Source organism: Enhydra lutris, unplaced genomic scaffold (genome assembly GCF_002288905.1).
Source record: "Enhydra lutris kenyoni isolate GAN:26980312 unplaced genomic scaffold, ASM228890v2 scaffoldscaffold15, whole genome shotgun sequence".
NCBI classification, from domain to species: domain Eukaryota; kingdom Metazoa; phylum Chordata; class Mammalia; order Carnivora; family Mustelidae; genus Enhydra; species Enhydra lutris.
In genome coordinates this window covers 3,743,414-3,760,391 of record NW_019154099.1, presented here as the reverse complement: position 1 = coordinate 3,760,391, position 16,978 = coordinate 3,743,414, and the positions used below count along the sequence as shown (strand labels likewise).

General features: G+C 36.6%; 1 protein-coding gene across 1 annotated transcript in view; it reads left to right on the top strand.

Moving 5' to 3' along the window:
* The window catches only part of LOC111146913 (integral membrane protein 2B), a 28,558-nt gene extending 12,367 nt beyond the window's left edge, over window positions 1–16,191 (top strand). The window contains exons 2-6 of the mRNA XM_022502670.1: window positions 9,587–9,715; window positions 11,189–11,395; window positions 13,426–13,536; window positions 14,174–14,324; window positions 15,284–16,191. Coding sequence (XP_022358378.1) covers window positions 9,587–9,715; window positions 11,189–11,395; window positions 13,426–13,536; window positions 14,174–14,324; window positions 15,284–15,369 — 684 coding nt within the window. The 3' untranslated portion in view covers window positions 15,370–16,191. The remainder of the gene's footprint in view (window positions 1–9,586; window positions 9,716–11,188; window positions 11,396–13,425; window positions 13,537–14,173; window positions 14,325–15,283) is intronic.
* The last annotated feature ends 787 nt before the right edge of the window (window positions 16,192–16,978 follow it).

Genomic DNA, 16,978 nt, shown 5'->3' with positions numbered 1-16,978 from the left:
AAATAGAAAGTTCTCTTCAGTGTAGATTGAATAAACACCTTGAAGAATATTGGCTATCTTTAAAATATGTATAAAAAAGAATAGAGAATGTTTAAGGTGTTCCTACATTACCATTGTGCTTTGTGTTAGATACTCTTCTTGTCCTTAATATAAAGTGATGAAGTGGGGCGCCTGGTTGGCTCAGTGGGTTAAAGCCTCTGCCTTCAGCCCGGGTCACGATCTCAGGGTCCTGGGTTCGAGCCCCGCATCAGGCTCTCTGCTCAGTGGGGAGCCTGCTTCCCCCCTCCCTCTGCCTGCCTCTCTGCCTACTTGTGATCTCTGTCAAATAAATAAATAAAAATCTTAAAAAAAAAAAAAGTAATGAAGTCGTGATCCAGCACTAAATGCATTTATAGCCATATATATATATATATATATATTTTTTTTTTTTTTTTTTAAGTTCTGACCTATATATCTTTTTTAACCTAGGCCTGTGCCAATTTTATATACTGCCAATAATTTGGTTCAGGTTTAAATTTTTCAGAATAGTCATATTATGCAATAGCTTAAAAATTTCTTTTTGTTTATTGCAGCTTTTTTTCAGAATAGTATATTATGCAATAGCTTAATTTCTTTTTGTTTATTGCAGTTTATTGCTTTTTGTGTATTGCAGGATTTGTTCACAAAAAAGGACATTAATGAAAAATCTGTTTTGTAGACATTGTATTTTTTATTGATTTCTCACTTTTCATTTATTACTATTTTAAGTTATCTCTACACCTGGGGCTTGAAGCTACAACCCCAAGATCAAGATTCGCACGCCCCACCAACTGCGCCAGCCAGGCACCCCAGTTTCTTACTTTTTAAACCTCTTTTTAGTCCATGTACAAATTAATGCAGTAACTTTATTATCCATATAATGCCAAGCACTTGGAAAACTGCTTCCTTTTTGTGTGCTAGACACACAAATGTTGTGTCTAGCACACTTTTCTCACCATAGAGGAGATAGTAGCGATCTTAATTTGAAAAGTAAAATGAGAAAGCATAATTCAGATACTGATTTAAATGAACAAGACAAAATGTCAACAAATATTTGATGTCTACAGAGGTTAGCTTTTTAGCCATAGATTTTGTGTTTTTACATAGAATATATATTTGATAATCAGTGCTATTAATACTGAACAGATTGCTGGGTCATGTTTTTTCGATGCCTCCATACTTTGGAAAGAAAACTCATGTACAAGTCAGGTGGACAGAACATGTACCAGCAGTAAATGCATGGCCCTGCTATACTACATAATAGTAGTCTGTTGGGGTCATCACCTACATAGCTTTTGTGGTTCTAAGAGTAGAGTTGGGAAAGAATTTTGGAAAAATTTTAAATAGGTCTTAAATGATAACCAAGGTTTGTTCATTTGTTACTTTAAAATTCTTACTGGAATAGGAAATGATTTAATTTCCCCCTCCCGTACTGTCAGTCTTTTTCCAGTTGGCCTTTTCAGGATTTTGTTGTAGATGGCTTTTTATTGGCTTCAGCCCCAGTGGATACTTGTTTCAGCTTAACCTTTCTCAGCTAAATCAGGTGGTGGTGGGATAATAATAACTATTACCTATTGATCATTTACTGTTTACTGTGTACCAAACAGTGACCTAATGTTTCACATGTTTCCTCATTTAATCCCTGCAACAACCCTGTGAGTAGGTGCTACTGTTAATCCACGTTTAAGATGACATACTTGAGATAGAGAAGTTAAACTTGTCCAGCTTTCCCATCCTCCAAAATTCTGACATTTTTTGTCTGCTGTCTTCAGTTTTGTCTTCACCTATCTTTTCTAGCTTCTTTAATATCATTTACTTGAGTCTTAGGAAAAAACTGTCCTGTTGCTTGTAAATTGGGGAAGAGGAGAATAATTTGATTTTACTTGAGTAGTATTTACGTACTGAAAATTCAGCCCTTTTAGGTATATTGTTGTGTTAATTTTGGCAAATGTAGTTGTGTAATCATCACAGTCAAGATGTAGAATATTTTCCTCACTCCAAAGTGGTTTTTTTTTTTTTTTTAAAGATCTTATTTATTTATTTGACTGAGCTAGAGAGCACAGGTAGGCAGAGCGGCAGATAGGGGGAGAGGGAGAAGCAGGCTTCCTGCTGGGCAGGGGCCTTGATGCAGGCAGGGCTTGATCCCGGGATCCTGGGATCATGACCTGAGCTGAAAGCAGCTGCTTAACAGACTGAGCCACCCAGGTGCCCCATAGTGTTCTTTTTGATACCACTTTATAGTTCTGGCTGTCATTCCATCCCTGTTTTGTCTTTCTGTATTTTGCCTTTCCTGGAATATAGACTGTATTACAGCCAAGTTGCTTTCTATCATTCTCTAGCTGTTTTTATGTTTTCTGGGAACTGGGAGTTGTCTGGAAAAGGTCTTGGATTCCTGTAGCTCTTGGCCCACAGTTTTCTCTGGGCTTGCCCAGTTCTACCTCTTCTCTGTTACACTTTTGGCTTGCTTATGCCGTTCATACTCAGATTCGATGTTCGTAAGAGAATTCGCCTGTTGTGTCATTTAAAGCATTAAGGTATTTTATTCAGAACATTAATCCAGTCTGAAACTCAGAAGTCAGAATTCTTTATACCGGGAATGGTTTAGACTAGTTGTTTTATAAAGTAGGTTCTCAGATGGGCGTATATACCCAGTCATAGCGGGACTTAGTTCAAAACTAGGCAACACAGTAGCCAATAACTTGGTATGTTTGGTCTTCATCTAGGGAGAAAAATTAGGGGGAGTTGAGAAACCAGGAAATTCATGTGTAAAAATTTGAATCATAAGATTTTTTTAAATGTTGGCAGCTAATTCTGTATTTTGGAAAATAGTATATAGGCCAGGTATATCCATGGGCAGCTGGCCAGTGCATCTCCAGGTTTATTCATATTAATCAAATGTATTTTTTTAATAAAGATTTTTATTTTTGTCAGGGGGAGAGAGAGAGGTAAGCAGAGAGAGAAGCAGGCTTCCTGCTGAGCAGGGAGCCCAATGTGGGACTTGATTCTAGGACCCTGGGATCATGGCCTGAGCCAAAAGCAGACACTTAACCGACCGAGCCACCCAGGCATCCCTACCAAATGTGTTTTAAAAATGTACATGTTTCCTGGGTACATGTACATGTTTCTGAGCCTGGGTGGCTCAGATGGTTAAGCGTCTGCCTTCATCTTGGGTCATGATCCCAGGGTTCTGGGATCGAGTCCCACATCGGGCGCCCTGCTTCTTGGGGAGCCTGCTTCTCCCTCTACCTCTGCCTCTGTCTGCCTCTCTCCTTCTCTCTCTCCCTGTGTGTCTCTCATGAATAAATAAATAAAATCTTTAAAAAAAAAAGTACATGTTTCTAAATCTATTTCTGAAGGTTCAGTAGTTCATGCTGCTTTGAGTTGAATAAATTGTATTGATTCTTTTCTCTATTTCTGTCTTGTTTTTATACTTAAAACATTTTCATACCATCTCTGTCCCCCTCCCTCCCTGCTTCCCTCTCTTCCTTCTTCCTCTTTCTTTTTTTCTTCATTGATATGATTTTTAACCCTAAGAGATGTTTTCCTTTTTAATATTCTGGTTCCTAAGGCTTTGTGATTGCATTTGCCATAATAATTGCATAATAGGGTATCTGAGAGCTTTGGAAAAAAATGTGTCTTCATTCATCCTATAAAGAAGGCTCAAAGAGAAGTGCCTGCGGATGTACAGTGATTTGTTAGTATAGGAACAGAATCAAAATTCTATGAAAACCCTTGTGTTTTGTCTGAGTTAAGCTGATAATGGAAGCAACATTTACGGAAACCTCTTAGGGAGCTGACTGAGGTGACCTAATTCTTAACTAATTGAAGTTAAGAACAGAACAGAATTTATCCTTCATTTTGCTTGAAATATAATTGGTTAAGTAATATTACTTTATCATGTGATGAGAAGATTTATTTAAACCAGAAATTAGTACAACGAGAGAGCAAGAATGCTTCCAAAAACTGTGTCTTTCCATACCGCTATAGAGGCCTGATTATAGGGCAGCGTGTGCTTCAGTGTCTTCATTTATAAACTGGGGTAAAAACTTGAGGTTTGAGGAAGATTAATGAGATGATAATTGTGCAGCACCTGTGGGAGCTCTTCTACCTTCTCAGCATAATTTAAGGTGTACCAGTTCTGTTGGCAGTACAAGGGGAGGAAATGTCTCTGACTTGTTCTAAATTAGGCCAGGTAAACTCCTATACCCTGGCAAAGAAGCCCTTGTTCATGAGTGATTTTCCTTTTTTTTTTTTTTTGGTTGATTTTTGTTGTTGTCCTTTAGTTATGAAATAATCCAAGCATACAAAGCCAGAGAATTTATAGTACCATTTGGTATGTTTTTAAAGTCTTAAATATATACTGGTAATATCCAACTTGGCTTTTTTTTCCTCTTTTGTAATTTGGGATCGTGTTTCTACGCTCTTAAAACCAACTATGGTAGTTGATCTCATTTTAATTATTATATGAACCTATAATACTTTATTCTCCACTTGATGGACATGTAGGTTATTTTTAATTTTTTCCGTGTTGACCATTCAGCAGTAATCATTATTGGACCTTTTTTTTTTTTTATGTACACATATAAAACTCTATCTAGGGCCACGTTCCTAGAAATGAAATTGCTGGGTCATGGAGGTGTGTGTGTGTGTGTTGAACTTTATTAAATACTGCCAAATTGTTCTTTGAGCAGTTGTACCAACTCCTGCCAACTATATGAAAGTTCTCAATTTCCATTGCTCCATACTTTCCCTAGCACTTGGTGTCGTTAGTTTTCTCTTATTGCCTGCTATGGAAGAACTCACTTGATTTCCCCCCCACTTCCTATATTAAAATATAATTTACATGCAGTAAAATTCATCCATTCCCTGTATATGACTTGATTGAATTTATGGTAATAACAAAGTTGTATATCCCCCACCATCAAGATACGAAACATTTCCATTATCTTTAAAAAATTTCCTTATATGTCTTCAGTCTCTCCCTCACCAGTTCTTGGCCATGACAACCACTGAACTACTTTTTTGTCACTACATTTGCCTTTTCTGGAATTTGATAAAAATAGAATCATGCAATAAGTAATCTTTTATGTTGGATTTGTTTCACTTAGCATATTTTTGATTCAGTATGAATATCCCACAGTTTATTCATTCATCACTTAGTGGATACTTGTGTTGTTTCTAGTTTGGGGCTATTATGAATAATGATGGTATGACTAATACATAAATCTTTGAGTCAGTTGATTTTTAATTACCAGTCTTCAATCTTGCTGAACTTCAATTAGTTTGAATTTTACTTTCTCAGATTTTCTAGACAGTGATATCATTTACACATAATGATAGTTTTGCATTCTTTTTTGTAATCTTTATATTTGTTCTTGTGCTTCTCAGTTGTATACTAGCTAGGATTTCTAATACAATGTTGGATGGAAACAAAGAATCAGTTTTAGTGGGCAACCCTCATAATTCCTGACTTGAAAGGTTAATGGTATTAAGTCAGAAGTTTCACCATTAAGTATGAGGTTTACTATGGGTTTTTGATCATTATTAGCCTTAGTCATGTTAAAGAGTTTCACCTCTTTCCAGGTTGCAAAGAAATTTGATTATGAGTTGGAGTTCGGAGTTTGTCAAATGGATTTTTGACATATATTGAGATGGTCATGGGGCTTTTCTTCTTAAATCTTGCATATGTGGCCTTTTAAACTTTAAGCTTACTCTTTCTGGAGTTAATCATTTAAAATACACTTTTTTTTTTTGAAGATTTTATTTATTTATTTGACAGAGAGATCACAAGTAGAGGCAGGCAGAGAGAGGGGAGAAAGCAGGCCCCCTGCTAAGCAGAGAGCGCCCCACGTGGGGCTGGGTCCCAGGACCCTGAGATCATGACCTGAGCCGAAGGCAGAGACTTTAACCCACTGAGCCACCCAGGCGCCCTTAAAATACACTTTTAATAAATCACTTAGATTAAAAACTTTTCTGTTCTCAATATATTTTAATGATTTCTCCATGACTCAGATTGTAATATGGTATGCCCTTCATCTGTCATGAATAATGTTAATTTTGACTGCGAATTACTTAAGACATGAGCCATGCCTTAATTACATTTGTTTTCCCACAGGATCTTCCACAGTATATTGCAAATAACAGGTCCTTAATAAATGTCAAACTGTACTAAGTACTTAGGGCTACTGTTCTTTGCTAAATAGCCACTATCTGTTTTGTGTCATGAAGTCTTACGTTGCTCCCACCCCTCACTATCACACTGGCTGTGGTTGTAACTTTCATGCATCATTAAAAAAATAAATAACCCAAGCTTTAAAAACAGATGTAAATTTCATTCACTCATCAGATATTTGTTGAGTGCCAACCAAGTACTAAACTTAGCTTGGAGCTACCAGTAATGCAAAATGAATATGAATGGATAGTCACAAGAACCTTACATCGTGGTTGGTAGAAGATGTGTATGTGAGGGGCGCCTGGGTGGCTCAGTGGGTTAAGCCTCTGCCTTCAGCTCAGGTCATGATCTCAGGGTCCTGGGATCGAGCCCCACATCGGGCTCTCTGCTCAGCGGGGAGCCTGCTTCCCCCCCCTCCCCGCCTCCCTGCCTGCCTCTCTGCCTGCTTGTGGTCTCTGTCAAATAAGTAAATAAAATCTTAAAAAAAAAAAAAAAAAAAAAGATGTGTATGTGAATTATTCTAATGCAAGGTAGGAAATGATCACTAAAAATTAAGAGGAAAAAAGAGATTAGATTTTGAAGACCCAGTAGCGCTTTTAGGAAGTACATGATTATGGTGCATGAACTTGGATCTATAATGTGGTTATTTGAAGACTTAGTTTCTGATTCTTAAACCATGGTTCATATTGTTGAAGTGCTGAACAGATGACTTGTGGATAGTGAAGCATTTTATAAATTAAATTCTTAGAGAAATTTAATTTTTTTAGTTGTCCTTGTCCAGAAATGTGATTTTTTGAATGAACATGAGAATTCAGACTCCAAAGCATGGCATATAAAGGCCCTTTGTGATCCATCCCAGTTAACCTCTCCATTCTTAACTTCTTATACCCTCCCCATATATTGGACATGCCAGCCATAGCACATGTGTCCCTTGGAGATGTCATGCATTCTGGTTCCATGATTTTATTCATTCTTTGCCTTCAATATAATGCCCTTTAACTCTGTGTTCTCTGTGGGTAATGAGCATTTGTCCTTCAGCATTCCATTCTAGTATTTTCTCCTCTAGGAGATGCACTCCAAACACTGACTCCTTTTCTGTGCTCTGCATTCTTCTGTTAGAGTCCATATCGTGTTTACGTTCTCTTTGTGTATTTATTTCCCACGCTGATCTGAATGATCTCTTTCTTGGCAGGGGCTATATACCAGTGCCTAGCGCAGCTCTTGGCCCATAGTAGACATTTATAATTTGTTCTTGAAATTTGCTGACCAATTAAAAATGATACACTAGAGGTGCCTGGATAGCTCAGTCATTAAGCATCTGCCTTTGGCCTGGGTTGGAGCCCCGCATTGGGCTCCCTGTTCAGCAGGAAGCTCCTTCTCCCTCTCCTACTCCCCTGCTTGTGTTCCCCTCACTCACTGTGTCTCTCTCTATCAAATAAATAAAATCTTTTTTAAAAAAATGATATATTAAAAGGCCGGAAACTTGTTATCAGTTTGACAGTTGGGGCTGTATATTTTTTTTTATAAGTGTCTGCCCATGGTCTTTGGATATTCATTTATGTGTTGCTAGAGAAGGAGTCTGCCAAACAGGGTGGGCGTTGTAGGCACATTTGACTGTCTCAGCAGCTGATACCAAATGTTTGGAAATGACTGTTTCCATCTGTCATCTCCACCCCCCCCACCCGGCCTCCACCCTAAAATTAATTATGCTAGGAACTGTTTCTTATCTCCTTAGGTATTTATATCACACAAGGGCTCAAGCAAAATGCTAGACTTTATCATTCAAGTTTCATATTACCTTATGACTCCAGGGAATTCTTGTAACTTTGTGTTTACAGATGGAATATGTTGCATGACTTGATAAATTATTCTAGGCTTACTCTTTTTACATACTACTTCGTAGTACACTTGTCTTAAGTACATATACTAACAGCAGAGTGTTAATGCTCTCGCAGTGTCTGATCCAATCCTCAGGTTAAAAGGCATTTGTTCCACAGTGTTACATTCTGTGTTTAAAACCTCAGTTAACCTAGTTGTACACTGTCTAGCCCTGAAGTGTTCTTGGCTGTTTGGGACAGATGGGATTGGACTTTTCCTTAGTAGTATCAAGTTGAAATTCCTTATCTTAGCATTGAAAATACAACTTTAGCTTTCAGTCTTTCTTTCTTTCTTTTTTTTTTTTTTTGGATTTGGAGCTTTCATTCTTTCTTAACTGTATTCTTGTTTCAGCCATATCCAGCATTGTTGATAACAGTTTTTCTTCCTTTTTTCTTATATCCTGTTTATCTGTAAAGGTGTGGATCAAGTCTGCATTCTCCCTTAATACAGCCTACATTGATTTTTCTAAGCAAAGATCAGAGTCCTAGCTCGAGAGGCTATACATACATACTACTAACGAGAACATCTTCTATTATGTTGTTTTCAGGTCAATTGGAGCTTTTCTTCTGCTGTCTGTACAATATATCTTGAGCCATGAGTTTGATGACGTGAGCAGCTAATCTCAATTGTCAGCTCTTTGACATGGACCTGGGTCCGAATCAGAAATTAGCCTTAAATCTGAAGTGACAGAGTGACTGAGTTAAAGGGCAAGGGGAGTATTTAAAGGCCTGAACATTGTGACTCCATTTGACATTCTGAGGCTAAGTTATTTCTTTGAGTGGGTCCAAATCAAAATTCTAACTAACTGCATGTCTCTTGACTTAATAAGCTTTTTTTTTTTTTTTTTCTGTTCACTCTTTTCCTTATTTTTCTGCTGCTTCTATCTTAAAAATGAAGACCTCTGTCAAACTAGATTTGTTTTTTAGGGTATGGCAGGAAAATTAATAAGATTTTTTAAGACTCCAATGGTTCAAAGAATTTGTTTCATATTAGTTGTCCTTCCCTTAATTTCCTGTTACTTTTTCTTGTGTATTGTTAGGAGGGGTTTGATACCTGCTATGAAATACGAACTACCTTTAGCAGGCTAATACATAATTTTATAATATAATATAGTGCACACTGAGGTTGTATAAATAAGGCTCAGCACCGTAATATTGTATGACAGAGTTGGGTTGTAGCCTTTTCTGAATTTTTAAATGTTAGAAGATATTTTAGTCACCAAAGTTGTGCACAGTTATTAGGAATTATGCAGTATGTTACCGCTCGGGAGGTATGAGTAGCAAAGGTGTTGAGAGAAGAAGGCAGAACTCTCCCAAGAGACTGATGGCTGTGGTGAGTCCTGGCACCACCACCTAATAATTCCTGGGTTGATTTTGTTACGATATCTGAGTCCATTGGTCTTTCTTACCTTTATTTATAAAATGATCATCCTTTTCAGGCTTCTTTGAATCCTGACCCTTCTGTGATTCTGGCTGGAGATAACGATACTGACCATTGTTGGTCTTTTTCATATTTTAGGACCCAGATGAAGTGGTACCAGTTGGCCAGAGAAGAGCCTGGTGCTGGTGCATGTGCTTTGGACTAGCATTTATGCTTGCAGGTGTCATTCTGGGAGGAGCATACCTGTACAAATACTTTGCACTTCAAGTAAGTGGAAAAATGCTAAGAAGGACTTTTGCCTTTCCTTCATGCATATTAGAAAGTAGGTCCCAATTTGTTCTAAGCCTGCATTTTTTGTCCGTGGCCTTTGGCCAGGGTGGTAGTCCTGTTCTAAAGTTGCTTTTTAAAAATCTGAACATAAGTTTGCTGAGCCTATTGGGCAGTCACTAAAAGCAGAATAATGTTATTTTGAAATGTTGCTGACTAAAGAGGACAGAGTATCGGATGATTTTTCAAAATTGGCTAGTCTTCGTTCGTTTTCCTACTCTAGTAGCTAAGATATACCATGATTGTTTGCCAGTTGAGTAAATACATCAGATAACATCAAAATGTTGTCATATTGATGGATTCTAACTTGGTAGCCAGTTTGGACTTGCCTACAATTTGACTTTACTCCTGGACACCGGGCGCACTGGCACCACGTCTCTCTGCCTCTTCCCAAGCCATTGATTTTTCTTCAAGGATTGTGTACCTTCAGCAGTGATGTTGAAGTGATTTGGGATGAACGTTGATAACTCAGAGTGTTTAATAGAAATCCTTAATCTTAGTGGGTTAAGACAGATACTTCTAATGATAATCATGATTTATGATCTCTGTTTTGTGACATTTCTCTTAACAATAAGTTAGTAGGTTTTTTTTTAACATTTTAAAATTTGAAGAAACCATTGACATAGATTTTACTAAAATAATGAAACATTCTTCCAGAGGAAATGTATACATTTCATGCCCATTTGCATGTTGATAGACATTACTGAAATACTAGTCATCTTTTTTAATGCAGTTTTTTACAGGAAATGTATTTGATATAGAAAAAACCAATTTGTAATTCCACCATTCAGAAACACTTTTGCCTTAACGTTTTGTTATATACTTATAGCCTTCACGTATACTTTTTAAAAAAACAGTCTTTAAAATGATTACTGTAATCTGATATTTTTCACTTAATTGTAATTTATTTTAAGGAAAAAAATCACAACCACTTGTATTCCTGTAAAAATTACAGAAAAACTATCCCTTTTTCGGCTAGTAAGAGAAAAATCATTTAATCAGTGACTCACTTCAAAAAGTCTTAAAAGTATATTCTTTCAGAAAAAAAACATTTATTTAAAATACATTTTTTTCATAAAAATAAAGCCTACAGGTAGAAATAGGCCTATGTATTTCTTCACATTTACTTGTCACCAGATGAACAATTGCTTTAAATTCTATTTTTGTCAACTACAAAAAGTAAAGGAAAACATCAGCTGTTTTTCTCTTTCTGAAACCACTTTTTTTTCTTTACAATACTTAAGAACCCCATCTTAAGGGTATATTAGCTCTGTAATTAAGCTGTCTGACTTGTCATCTGAAAGAGTTTGCAAGCAAAATGCTGTTTAGATAACGGTGGCAGCTTGAGTAATGCTCACATGTAAAAACCTGTCTCCCACTGAATTGCTGAAGTAGTGTTTGAACTCTCTGTAGCCCGATGACGTGTACTACTGTGGAATAAAGTATATCAAAGATGATGTCATCTTAAACGAGCCTTCTGCAGATGCCCCGGCTGCTCGCTATCAGACAATTGAGGAAAATATTAAGATCTTTGAGGAAGATGAGGTTGAATTCATCAGTGTGCCTGTCCCAGAATTTGCAGACAGTGATCCTGCCAACATTGTTCATGACTTCACCAAGGTGAGCCAGGTGCCTGGAACGGTTTAAAAAAAAAAAAACAAGGGCAGGTTTTTTAACTGATGTTCTTTACAGTTTTAATTTCAGTATTTGCTAATTTCCTTTATTTAGAGCTGGCTTGTTATTTAAAGAAATAATGGACTTGGGTTTCTTCTGCCTTAAAAGATATAAACTGTCCAACATCTGATGTTGAGCCCAACTCTGGCTGCTGTTCTTTTGCTAGTAAATTGCTACTATTTCCTATTCACCCTGTTTTCTTAGCTAAGGGGAGATTCATGGTCCCATTTCTTTCTTTCTTTCTTTTTTTTTTTTTTTGAAGATTTTATTTATTTATTTGTTACAGATCTCAAGTAGGCAGAGAGGCAGGCAGAGAGAGGAAGGGCAGCAGGCTCCCTGCTGAGCAGAGACCCCCCCCCCAATTCGGGGCTGGATCTCAGGACCCTGGCATGACCTGAGCCAAAGGCAGAGGCTTTAACCCACTGAGCCACCCAGGCGCCCCCATGGTCCCATTTCTATGTAGCATTTTCAGAAATTAGTAACTTTAGTTCTATATCATTTTTTTTTAAGACTTTTATTTATTTATTTGACAATGAGAGATCACAAGTAGGCAGAGAGGCAGGCAGAGAGAGAGGGAGAAGCAGGCTCCCCGCTGAGCAGAGAGCCCGATGCGGGGCTCGATCCTAGGACCCTGGGATCATGACCTGAGCCAAAGCAGAGGCTTTAACCCACTGAGCCACCCAGGTGCCCCTGTATCATTTTCTTAATCAGTTTTTAAGTTCTCATTCTACATTTCCCCTAGTGTTGAATATTGTTATGCAGTGCAGAAATGACGAGGTGAGAAAACAGTGAATATCCCAAATTCTCCACCTAGTTCCAAAATTTTACACTATTAATTTTCTTTTTCTCATATTTGATACTTGAACTCTTGTCTCTTCTATATAATTCTATATCACTATCACATCTAAGAAAATGAACATAATATAGTATTATTTAATATCTAGTTGATATTTAAATTTCCCCAGTAATTTTTGTCCCAGGAATGTTTTGTTTTCTTAAACCAGGATTCTGAAATTCATAAGTTTACGTATTTTCTGTGAATTTTGTATCTGTATATAAGTTTGCCAGTTTAAATACTCAGGAGGCATAGTACTGAAGTTAGCTTTGCAAATATTTAATGCCTCATAAATACATGTGATAAATGTTTATAAAGTAGATTAAAAAATACATACTTTAAAATAATAAGCCTGTCTAGGGGCGCCTGGGTGGCTCAGTGGGTTAAAGCCTCTGCTTTCGGCTCAGGTCATGATCCCAGGGTCCCGGGATCGAGCCCCACATCGATCGGGCTCTCTGCTCAGCAGGGAACCTGCTTCCTCCTCTCTCTCTCTGCCTGCCTCTCTGCCTACTTGTGATCTCTGTCTGTCAAATAAATAAATAAAATCTTTAAAAAAAAATAAATAAAATAATAAGCCTGTCTAAAACAAATAGTAAATAACTAATACTGAGCCCTTAGAAATCTGAGTGTTTACATGATTTGATATAACTCATTTTAATCCTCAAAACCGTCCTATGGGACAATCTTTCTGAACCATAAGAACACAGAAAAATCACTTAATTGACTATTATTTCAGTTTCTCTAAGGATGGTAGTAATTAGTACCATTCTAAATGCATAGGAGAGAAGTTAATTTTTACATTTAACAGATGGATACCTTGGAAGGTGTTAGGGCTTAAAAGTGAGAGAAGTGACTGTATCTTAACCAGATGATAGGCTATTTGCAGTTAATTTTAATAGTTAATTGTTAATCATTTATAGAACAAACTCTTGATAAGTATTTTGTTTACTAGTAGCAATAATTTTTTCCTCTCATTACTACCTTCTGTTCCTATCCTACCAAATACTTCATTTGTTGAAATGCAAGTGATTTATATGTCCTAAAGCCAGCCCATTTTAATGGTATAAATTATTCTTAAAACTCCAGGTGCTGCCTGTGCTACAGATATTAATCTAATGAAAATGTATCTTTCTCTTTGCAGAAACTCACAGCCTATTTAGATCTTAATCTGGATAAGTGCTATGTGATTCCACTGAACACTTCCATTGTTATGCCACCGAGAAACCTGCTGGAGTTACTTATTAACATAAAGGTATAAGGTGTTGAGATTTTTTTTTTTTTAAGCTTTTATTTATTTATTTGACAGAGAGAGAGTGCACAAGCGACAGGCAGAGGGACGGGGAGAGGGAGAAACAGGCTTCCCCCTGAGCAGAGAGCCTGATGTGGGGCTCAATCCTAGGATCCTGGGATCATGACCTGAGCCGAAGGCAGATGCTAACAGACTGAGCCACGCAGGTGCCCCTGTTCAAATGTTCAAATATTTTTTATGAATAATGCTGTTATAGGATCTTAGAATTCCCGGTTGAGATAATAGCCCTATAAGTGCCCATCTCACCAGATGCATAGCTAAGAGCTTTATAAAGAGGAATTAAAACTCACGATTTTGGGGTTTTTCCTTTTATTATTTTATATTTTGAAATAAAATACAATCTCTTAAATTATTATCTGAGTTTTCCCAAAGGGCCTGATAATAAATAGTAGGCTTTCAAGAAATAAGATCTGTGTTGCAAGCTATTCGACTCATGGACAGTATGTAAATAGACAGGCATGACTGTACTGCAGTAAAACTTCATTCATGAAAACAGATGGTGGGCAGTAGTTTGCCAATCTCAATTCTATACCTTTCCTGTATCCTCTGAGTATTCATATAATATTTCTTCCAAATGTAGGCTGGAACCTATTTGCCTCAGTCCTATCTGATTCATGAACACATGGTTATCACTGATCGCATTGAAAACATTGATCACCTGGGTTTCTTTATTTACCGACTGTGCCATGACAAGGAAACTTACAAACTGCAACGCAGAGAAACCATCAGAGGTAATACTTTTTACTATTAAAGTCCTGGCAGAAAAGTTTGTCGTTTCACTTCACTATGTCAAACCAGATTTAGATGTAAGCTGGTGTATTGTTATCAATATGCTTGCCAGGAGTGAGAAAGAAAAAGTTTTGTGTCATTATATGGTATTTCTAGATTTCCAGAGAAGCATCTGAATTCTGAATCCGCTCTTTTCAGGTAGAGAGAATTAGGTGAATGTGAAGTGTCAGTGCCTTGAGATGCTGTTACCTCACTTTCCATGTGGTCGCCCAGCCCAACCACCTTCCATCCCACCACTTTGGTTCATTGACACTGGGCAAGAGTTGTTCTTGTCCAGGAGGTCTCTGGAGAAGCTCTGAAGTTATGTGCTCAGGGACCTGGATTCTAAACGTGAACTTTTGGATCACGTTGAAGATAGTCACAGTCAGGTTAATTACACAGGAAATGATCACGTTGAAAATAGTCACGGTCAGGTTAATTACACAGGAAATTGGCTGAAGAATTAAGAGCATCGACACAAGTAATGTAGCTTTGCCAGATCATTTAACCTTTTTTTTTTTTTTTTAACCTGAACAAGAATGACAGTATCTCTTCATTTCCTTTCATTGCCTTTATAGTTGATTTTTTTTAAAGCCAGATTTACACATATGATGAAATTCACCCTCTTTAGTGTGCAGTTCTGAGTTTCAACAGATTACTACCACAGTCAAGATACAGAATATTTCCAGTACCTTCGAGGTCATAAATTTACATATGGCATTATTATTGGTTGCTAAGATCTATTAAGATACTTAGTTTAGACAAGAGAGGAAAATTATTTTCTCCAGGGTTAAAAAATTAAACTACAGAAATTCATCGAATATAGAGTAAAATATTTTTATATGTATAAATAATACAGCTGATGATAAGTATGAATTACTTAAAGAACCAGAAATTTAAAAAAATTTTCCCTCCCCAACAGGTATTCAGAAACGTGAAGTCAGCAATTGTGTTACAATTCGGCATTTTGAAAACAAATTTGCTGTGGAAACTGTAATTTGTCCTTGAACAGTCAAGAAAAACATTAATGGGAGAAAAACTTAATATCGCAGCATAACCCCCTACCCTTTGTATTTTGTGCAGTGATTATTTTTTAAGATCTTTCATGTAAGTAGCAAACAGGGCTTCACGATCTTTTCATCTCATTAATTCAATTAAAACCATTACCTTTTAAAAATCTTTCCTTCTTTCCAAGTGTGGTGTCTTTTATCTTGAATTAGTAGTTGTATGAAGTCATAGATAATACTACACTTCACCATAGATCTTATGTGTTAGGAAGAATTTAAATTTCTTTGAATCGTTTATCCAGATTTTTGTGTTTGAATTAATGCATTTTCCAGAGGAGGGATTATCTAAAGAATAATCATATATATGCATACGTAAAAATGGACCATAGTGACTTATTCGTAGTTGTTAGCTGCCCTGCTACTTAGTTAGAGCATTTGAGCACACATTTTAATTTTCCTCTAATTAAAATGTGCAGTATTTTCAGTGTCATATTTAACTATTTAGAGTATGATTTCCACCTTGATGTTTTAATATCCTAGACATCTGCTGTAATAATATTTTAGAAAATGTTTGGAATTTAAGAAATAACTTGTGTTACTAATTTGTATTACCCATATCTGTGCAATGGAATATAAATATCACAGAGTTGTTTGACTAAAGGACTGTGTGTTGTTTTTCCCATATAACAAAACCAAAGAGTTATTTGGTTCTTTATATCTTAAGATAATCCATGTAAAAAAAGTATTTCTTAAAAGTTCAGTTCACTATTACGGTGGGTAAAATTGTAGATTTTTAAAAAATAAAAACAAGCTTTTAAAATAAGTTATATTCTTCATGGATACTATTGAAGTAACATCTAAGACTCAACCGTGACAGATGCTGTGTAATACATTTAAACTAATGTTTTTGTAGTTAATGGAAGGGCTATTCTTAACGCTAAAGTTCCCAAGGAGCATAAAATAAACTGCTTTTCTGTGAATGTCTCCCTCACAAGTGGAGCATTTCAAGTTACAATGATCCTTTTATTTCCAAGGTTACTTTCTACCTGAAATAATTTAGAATCCACCACCATTTAAAATATCTAAGAGTAATTTCGGGGTACCTGGGTGGCTCATTTGGTTGAGCCCCTGACTTCCTGATTTTGGCTCAGGTTGTGATACTGGGGTTGTGGGGCTGGGCCTTTTGTTAGGCTCAATGCAGAGTCTGCTTCTCTACCTCCCTCCCTCTCTCCCTCAGCCCCTCTCCCTACTGTCATGCTCTCTCTAAAATAAATAAATCATATATATAGATAGATACATAGATATATATAAAAATAATATATATATTTGTAATTTCACTATAAATTCCTAAGATTAAAAAATTGCAACTCTAAAATTAGGAAGTCAGAATTTTTAGTTTCACAAACCCCGTAACAGCTTGGTCTAGGAACCAGTTGTAGTCTTAAAAGACATTTAATTCCTGGCTCCTGGTTTTATTTCAGGAATTGTTAAGAGCTTCAGGCTAGTCCGATATTACAGAGATTGAGAATTTATTTTAGAAGAAAATATATTCTAATAAAATGAGAATTGTTTTTCCCCTACCTTCCAGGCTCTAAAATTTCTTGTTGTTT